The sequence below is a fragment of the Gymnoscopelus microlampas genome (assembly GCF_963454915.1).
Source record: "Gymnoscopelus microlampas genome assembly, chromosome: 18".
In the NCBI taxonomy this organism is placed as follows: domain Eukaryota; kingdom Metazoa; phylum Chordata; class Actinopteri; order Myctophiformes; family Myctophidae; genus Gymnoscopelus; species Gymnoscopelus microlampas.
In genome coordinates this window covers 25,206,096-25,214,714 of record NC_139955.1, presented here as the reverse complement: position 1 = coordinate 25,214,714, position 8,619 = coordinate 25,206,096, and the positions used below count along the sequence as shown (strand labels likewise).

Sequence of the window (8,619 nt, the reverse complement as noted above, 5' to 3'; positions counted from 1 at the left end):
TCAGTCATCATTGTCTTGGGCCAGTTGCTGTAGATATGGACACACACACACACACACACACACACACACACACACAAGTTCACAGAATGTAAACAACAGAAAACAACAAACATGGACACATTCACAGAGAACATAGGTCATACACTTCCATCTGCCATATTACCAACACCGGGAAAATTATGGATAGAGATAGCGCCTTGATAAATAAATAAATGGTGCATTTATATAGCGCTTTTATACAAAGTGCTTTACATATATTGTGCATTACATTCACCCATTCACACACCGACGGCGGAGGAAACCATGCAAGGCACCAACCTGCTCATCTGGAGCAATTAGGGGTTCAATGTCTTGCTCAAGGACACTTCGACACTAACCCTGGGGGAGCCCGGGATCGAACTGGGAACCTTACGGTTTCCAGTTCACTCTACCTGGCCACTCTACCCCTGAGCCACTGCCGCCTTCTCCTCCAAGTAGAGCGACTGCCTATAATGCAGGAGATTGAGCAGTATTTTGCAAGCTGCTTTGCTTTACACGAGGACAACCTCATAATCCTCAAGCCCCTGACCACCATTCTGTGGGCATGCATGGCCCAAGCTGCCAAAACTGTTACTTTTCAGGATTAACATTTCAGGATTCAAATTCAACAAGCTCAGTCTGCGACGCTTCGCGCCACGTCTCGAGCTTGTGGATGTGCTACTTTTGATGCTTTTGTGTGACACTGTAGTATGATCAAGTAGGGCATTAATTTAGGAAAAAACGCAAAAAGTTAGAATATGGAGATGAGAGATTTCTGCGCAACAGCAACGACTAAAACCAAATGGACTCTTACGAGTCCACTTGGTTTCATTTGTACACTCGAATGGATAAATGAACACAAAAGAAATGATCTTAAAAATTGTCTTCATCAGGCAAAATGTGCCTGATTGTGCTCCTAATTGTACTCACAAGCCCCAGTTCTTTTATTTTAGAGGCCAAGATTGTCTGTGTGGCTCTGCAATTGAAATAGTTAATGGCTTTTGATGGTGGTCGTGTGTACTTTATGTGTGCATGTATTGTATACACATGATATTGAACAATAGCCCTGCATAGCTCAACATAGTATTTGCATTCTGACACTCAAAGTGCCTTGTGTCTTGAGGTTAAGATTAGGAATGTCGAGTTCTGCAGAGATAACTTTTTGAAAATTGCTCTTTGTCGTGCGCCCTGATCTCTCTCTCTCTCTCTCTCTCTCTCTCTCTCTCTCTCCTTCCCTCCCTCCCTCCCTCACTTCCCGCCTTGCTTACTCTGTCCTTGCAGCTCCTGGTGAGTTTGTGTCTCTGGCGCTGATGGAGGATGCCCTGCTGAAGAACCTGTTCCAGGGTTACCAGCGCTGGGTCAGGCCCATCCAACGCGCCAATGACACCATCAGAGTACGCTTTGGACTTAAGATCTCACAGCTGGTCGACGTGGTGAGGACGCAGACACCTGTACCCATAGACACACATGGCAAGAATTCATTGCCATAGTACAGTGGTTCTCAAACTTTTTCCCCAAGGAAAACGAATGCTGAAACGAACTGTTAGATTAGCAGTATTCTATTGTGTACTCACTGTCCTTGGTGCTGAAACCTTCTCTATACCAAACAACTGTTAAACTAGCAATACTCTATTTCAGTGGTTCTCTAACTTTGTCATGTCAACCCCCAAATTTAGATAGATTTGGCAGTGGATCTTAAAATGTTTCACAAATATTCCACATTAGATAAAGAAAAATTGATCTACAAGCTCTCAACGCGTAGGGTGAAAGTGGTTAAACTGAATTTGATGCTTTATTAACTCATTTTGTTGGGGACCACCTGGAACCACCTCAAGGACCCCTGAGGGTCCCCGGACACCACTTTGAGAACCATTGCTCTATTCTGTAGTCACTGTCCAAGTACTCTCCAAACCAGGGATTCTCAACTTTACATCTTTACATTTCAATGATATGCATTTTCTATCTTTGATCTACACAGTAAAATCCTCAGTGTTAATTCAAATCTGAGAGTGTACAAATACTGTAGAACCAAATGGACTCGTAAGGTTCCATTTGGTTCCATTTGTACACTTGTCAGTGTTACAAACCCATAAGGCTCTATTTGGTTCCTAACTATCAATCATTTAGCTGGGGACCCCCTGGAACCCCCCTAACAAACCCCTGGGGTCTGTGAGGGGTTGAAAACCAATGCTCCAAACCACACAGACTCACAGCAAAGTGTTTTTTTGAGTATGCAGGGTTCTGAAATAGATTCCTCTTTATCACCTTCTCACAGGGGCTTGTCTTTAATATTTCAAAGTCTCTCTCTGATACTGTAGGTTAAGATGGTTTAGGTGTTTGAGAAGAGAAAGCACAGAATGATAATGGAATAGTCGCTCTTACTGCCTGAAATATTAATTACAAGCTAGCTCACGGAAGTTGAAATTCAAGTCTTCGGTCTCCTAAGTTTAATGCATGCATGCTGTGCTGCATTAGGATGTGGGAAGAAAAAGAGTGCATTGTGTCTTTATGGCTCTGCAGGGTTAGACAGATTTGGTTCCCTTAGTTGGGTGATGTGTATTTTTAATGGACTAAAATAGTTTAATCAGATTGATCTTGGTGCTTGAATCCAATTATGACATCATTTTATGGAACTGGGATTTTATCCTAAAGTGTCCATGGGAACCATTTACTTGCCTTATTTATTTAACCATAGATTTCATCTCATATATACTGTATGTATATATATGTATGTATATATATATATATATATATATATATATATATATATATATAGAGAGAGAGAGAGAGAGAGAGAGAGAGAGAGAGAGAGAGAGAGAGAGAGAGAGAGAGAGAGAGAGAGAAGCAGTATCCATCTCCCCTGGGTCTCCTTAGGCTGCTGTGCGGCTGGGTATTAGATTATGGTTCACCTCTGCTTTGTGTGATCACCACGACATCCAACTCAGGCCGACAGCTGAGGCGATCGGCTGGCCAAGGCCAAATAACACTCACAACTCACTCACTCTGTCCCTCTGTTCACCTCACAATGTCAATGTCTCGATCCCTTGCTGAGTTCATCTGTGTCATTTCTTTTTCCTGTCTGCCAATGGGCTATATTGAGCAGCACATATTTCACTATGTATTCTTCTGTCTGGCTATCTATCTCTGTCTTGTCTCATGTCTGACCTACAGTACAGTACAGTCTCTGGTGGAAATAAACCTCTGTTTTCCATCACAATCACGATGCTCTCAGCATTCTATAATTATAGATGGCCAGCCTGAACCCATCACTGCTTATGCTGTTATATGCATGTATTGTAAACAAAGGATCTGCCTTGATATTGCAATTCAACAGGAAGAGATATTGCAGAAAATCAAATGAGAATGAACCCAATACCCCTGAAAAGGAAATGATGTCCTACCACAGACTCCATCCAATTTCAATCAAGCTACAGTATATCTCCATAATTGCCTGTAACCTTACTGTACCTTGTGTGCCCCCCCCCCCCCCCCCCCCCCATTGTGTGTCTCTCTTCTTTCCCTCCTCTTTAGGATGAAAAGAATCAGCTGATGACTACCAATGTTTGGCTGTGGCAGGTATGCAAGACACAAAATTAGATGTTGCTGTCCAAACTTTTTTTTCAAAGGGTGCCATATTCGAAAATATGACTGCATTTCCTGTCACACTGTAGCCTGGTAAACCCTCCCTCCGGAAATCTCATTTCCATTTGATTCCAGGAGTGAGTCTGGCATGAACGCCCATTGTGGCAATGTGGATGTGGGCGGGAGCTAGGCGGGAGTAATACCGTTGACTGACAACCCCTTCAGCCAATGATCGTTGTTCCCCTTCAGCCAATTGCAGTGCATTCTACCACCTCCAGAGCTAATGTGACGAAACGGGACTTTTGAGATGGCCATGCCCAAAATAGGTTGCCTTATTCGGATACATAAAGGAATGGAATGGATTGATCACTGCCCGCCCCTGCCGGTTCTCTGAATTTTTATTTTTAAATAGGCTCTGTCATGATTAATTGACCACATATATGAAGTTAAACAACTCAATTCTATCCAAACGATATCTTAAAAGTAAATTCCGTGCCTCAAAAAAGAAGTTTGAGAGCGTTTTAAAGACGAAAATAAGAAGAGAAGGCACTCGCACAAACAACAATGGCTGCTATTCGTCTTTTGTCGGCTGCACTCAGGCTGCACTCGGCTTCATTCGGGCTGACTCGAACTCGCCACCTGATTGGCCAACTGTCGCTGTCAATCACAGAACGATGAGCGACGACGCTGATAGGCTCGTTTTTTTGGTAATGCGCTAGATACGCCCATACAAGCCTTCATGCCAGACTCACTCCTGGAATCAAATGGAAATGAGATTTCCGGAGGGAGGGTTTACCAGGCTAGTCACACTGTACCTTTGGAACAAAACAAAATACATACAAATTCATTGCATTACATTACAGCAATTCTATTTAACTACAGGGCAATATCAATATTATATTCCTTTTGTTGAAAGTGTAGCCAAATATGAGTAAGTTGCGTTCACAGAACAGATGAGCTGTGCTGTGAACAAAAACATATTTTTTTCTGCCTTTTTTCACTAGCATGCAATGATATATTGTGATTATATTTGCAATCCAATAAATTGTCTTTTGTTCAAATAACCAGCTGTGAAAATGTCTCTACAAAAAGAAAAAGAACAGAAAAGAAAAGAAAAGAAAATAAGATATAGCCTTTCTTTCACATCTTGAGAATGAAACAACATGTGAAAGAAACAAGTAGTTATTTGAGAATGTATTTGATTATCTATTTCAAGGCTAGATTAAGGGATGCCATGATCAATATAAGTCGAGGGACATTCTGGGACCATCACATGGATTTCCTCTGTATTTACCCATCCTAACTATTAATACAGTGCTCAGGGAGAGGTTGGGGATCAGCGTTTTACTCAAGGTCACTTCAACACTAAGCCTGGAGGGGGCTTCTAATTCACAGACAGCCACTCTTCCTCCGAGCCACATTATACTGTTCATGATAGGTATCGTTTTATAAAATCTAATCTGAATCAAATGGATACTATGTTTACCTTCACCAGGAATGGATTGATAACAAGCTGCAATGGAACCCGGAGGAATATGGTGGAATTACCTCCATCAGAGTTCCCTCTGAAACCATCTGGCTTCCAGACATAGTCCTCTATGAGAAGTAAGAATCCTCCTTTAATGTATAATTGTCTTTCAATTTTTGGATTATGCTCAAATGATTTGATTGATGATAATGATCAAATGATTGATGAATGACATTACTGTGACTTTTAATGCCCCTTTCTTAAGCGCTGATGGTCGTTTTGAGGGCTCCCTGATGACTAAAGCCATTGTCAAGTACAATGGGGCAATCACCTGGACACCACCTGCTAGCTACAAGTCTGCCTGCACCATGGATGTTACGTTCTTTCCCTTTGACCGCCAGAACTGCTCCATGAAGTTTGGCTCCTGGACCTATGATGGTAACATGGTGGACCTGGATCTAATGGACATCCAGGTGGACCGGAAGGACTTCTTCGATAACGGGGAATGGGAAATCCTCAGCGCAACTGGAGCCAAGGGGAACCGGAAGGATGGCTTGTATTCATACCCATTTCTCACCTACTCATTCATCCTGAAGAGGCTCCCCTTGTTCTACACACTCTTCCTCATCATCCCCTGTTTGGGTTTGTCCTTTCTCACCGTCTTGGTGTTCTACCTCCCCTCGGATGAGGGAGAGAAGTTGTCACTCTCTACCTCTGTCCTGGTGTCGCTCACTGTGTTCCTCCTTGTCATAGAAGAGATCATCCCTTCTTCCTCCAAGGTCATCCCCCTGATCGGAGAATACCTGCTCTTCATCATGATCTTCGTCACTCTGTCCATCATTGTCACTGTCTTTGTCATTAATGTGCACCACCGCTCCTCGACCACGTACCACCCCATGTCCCCTTGGGTCCGAAACCTCTTCCTCCAGAAGCTTCCCAAAATGCTCTGTATGCGAGGTCACATCGATCGTTACCACTACCCTGAGCTGGCTCCTGAGAGTCCCGAGGCAAAGCCCCGGTCCTGGGGTCACAGAGGAAGCCAGAGAGGCAGCAATGGGGCCCATGGACAGGCTACATCCGAGGGGAAGGAAGATGACACCTGGGTTACCATGATGGAGAAAGCAACCTATTCCGTTCGCTACATCAGCAGACACATTCGCAAAGAGCACTTCATTCGTGAGGTTTGTTGCTCAATCACGGATCGATGGAATGTTGTATAATGTTAGAATGTGAGATCAGACATGATGCAAATCAACAATTCAAATTAAGTGCTATTGCAACTTTGATTGATTGAATAATGTATTAGTCAAAGATGTAAACAGCACAGAAGTACAGTAACACTTACTCAAAAAAGTCCTGGGGACTTTCCATTGTGGTTCTATGTATTCAATTCATCAACAGAGCATAACATATTAACACATTAATACATGCTATATTTACAGAGGAGAAAAAAGGAAAAACGGGGTGGCAGTGTATGTCCCCTCATATCAAGGGGATTTAATATCCCCTTGGGGACATACTGAATTTGCATGGGATAAATAAAGGTCTATCTATTTAAATAATTAATAAATGAAATAGTGACATGCATTCATGTCGTTACATCTATGGACAAACATCCACTTACAAGGATGTCATTTAAAAGCAGAATGACATCCTGTGTATATGGTATACTGTAAGTTCATTAGTTTAGCTTGTGATCTTAGCTCTCATTAAGTATTTTCCCCAACATTTCTTCCAGGTGGTACAAGATTGGAAATTTGTGGCCCAGGTGTTGGACAGGATCTTCCTGTGGGCTTTCCTCACTGTGTCAGTACTTGGCACCATCCTCATCTTTACCCCAGCTCTGCACATGTTCTTCAAAGTCCCTCCTACAACCACAACTGAAGAAGACCCACCTTCTAACTAGCGGTCACATATATTTATGTAACCTTTATTCGACAAAGGAAACCAGGATCTCCACTTAAGAATCTATTTTATGAGGGAGACCAAGATAACCACATACTGTAGCCCACCACCTCCACATGCAGATGAATACAGCAGCTCGAAGGGTTTGTTTGATATTGCTCATCAGACATACATTACTGCACTAGTTATCACGCTATAGAAGCACAATCAAAGACAGTGATTCTCAACCTGTGGGCCGGGGCCCACTGGTGGGCCGTGGGGATATTGCAAGTGGGCCCCCTCAAAATTGGCAAAACACTAAGATTTTAATCATAATCTAACATTAATAAAAAAAAGTTTTTATTTCTTTAAAACCTTGAAAAGCGAGTTTTCTTTGTGATACAAAAAGGAACTCCAAGCTGGAACACAATCAATTAATTGATCATTAAAATAAACATGCTCTGAAAGTGCACGTGGCCCACCCATCTGACCTCTTAACACGGCAGCCGATATGCTGGTCTGTTGGGTGGGCTGCGGCAGCTTTTGAGATTTTGGGCCCTGATCCAGAAAAGGTTGAGAACCTGACTGATCTAAGACATTATGAGGAGCGTGTGGCAGGTGAAAAGGGAAGGCAATTGAATTTGCTTGGAACCAGCAACAGCTAAACTACCTTAAAGATCGATTATGTGATGTCACAACAGACTTATGCATCATGACACAGCTTTGAGCCTGAGTTAGTGGGATGGCAGCATTTAAGGTCACTGATTTGTCGATTGGAGTTCTATTTGTGGAGTTGTGTCTGGGGATCTCGTTACAGAGCTGTTGTCCTTGTTGACTCTTGTCTGTTTTTTTTTCTTTGTTGAAAACTGTTCTTGTCCCTTTCAGTACCTTACCAACCTTAAATACAAAATAAATTCAGTAGCTTTGGATGCTCCACAGTCACACGGGTATTTTTTTTAAATTTGTTTCAACCACTTGATGTCAGAGTGTAGTGAAATCTTGCAAATAGTAAAAACTGCTGTTTTACCTTAATAACTGGTAAAATGTTACATTATATGGACCAAGCAAACCCCACACCAATTGTTTTGTTGTCCAGAAGAATTACTCACACAAATAAATATCTTTGCAATACTTTATATTGTATTTGTCATCTTTAATGTATGTATAGTAATACCATACCTCTAGTCTGTAGTTTTACTTGCTGATCATATTCACACAGTGGGAATTCTGCTCTTACTTAATACTTCTGAAACATATGACGTGAGAATAAGAATATGAATATATTTCAATCTAAAAGCAGCAAGTTTATATACTGTAGCTTATAATATTCCCAAAGCTCCATCGGTTTCTCGCTGTAAAGCACATCAGAGTCAGAGTCAGAGTCATTTTATTTGCCATTTGTAGTGAACTACATTGGAAATGGAGTGCAAGAGCTAAAAACATTTTAAGAACATTTACAAGACATGATACAAAAAGGTACAAAAAACATCAACAATTCATAGAAGCATGAGGAAATAAATACGAGAGGGACCTGAGCATTTTTTGGATACACCTTGGACCAGTCCTTCCTTTTACAGGAGATTGATAACAGGAGAAGAAGGGGAGCGTGGTCTAGGATCTAGACGGGGGCAATTTTTTATTTAATTCACGCACTGCGCTTGGGAAAA

General features: G+C 41.9%; 1 protein-coding gene across 1 annotated transcript; it reads left to right on the top strand.

The window, feature by feature from the left end:
* Positions 1 to 1,301: 1,301 nt before the first annotated feature.
* LOC311065495 (neuronal acetylcholine receptor subunit non-alpha-2-like) lies at positions 1,302 to 6,974 on the top strand (the record flags this gene model as incomplete). The annotated part of the gene is made up of 5 exons (XM_084085872.1): positions 1,302 to 1,451; positions 3,550 to 3,594; positions 5,096 to 5,205; positions 5,334 to 6,249; positions 6,807 to 6,974. Exons 1-5 carry the CDS (start codon positions 1,329 to 1,331, stop codon positions 6,972 to 6,974), a joined length of 1,362 nt encoding a protein of 453 aa, XP_083941998.1. The 5' UTR covers positions 1,302 to 1,328.
* Between the last annotated feature and the right edge of the window lie 1,645 nt (positions 6,975 to 8,619).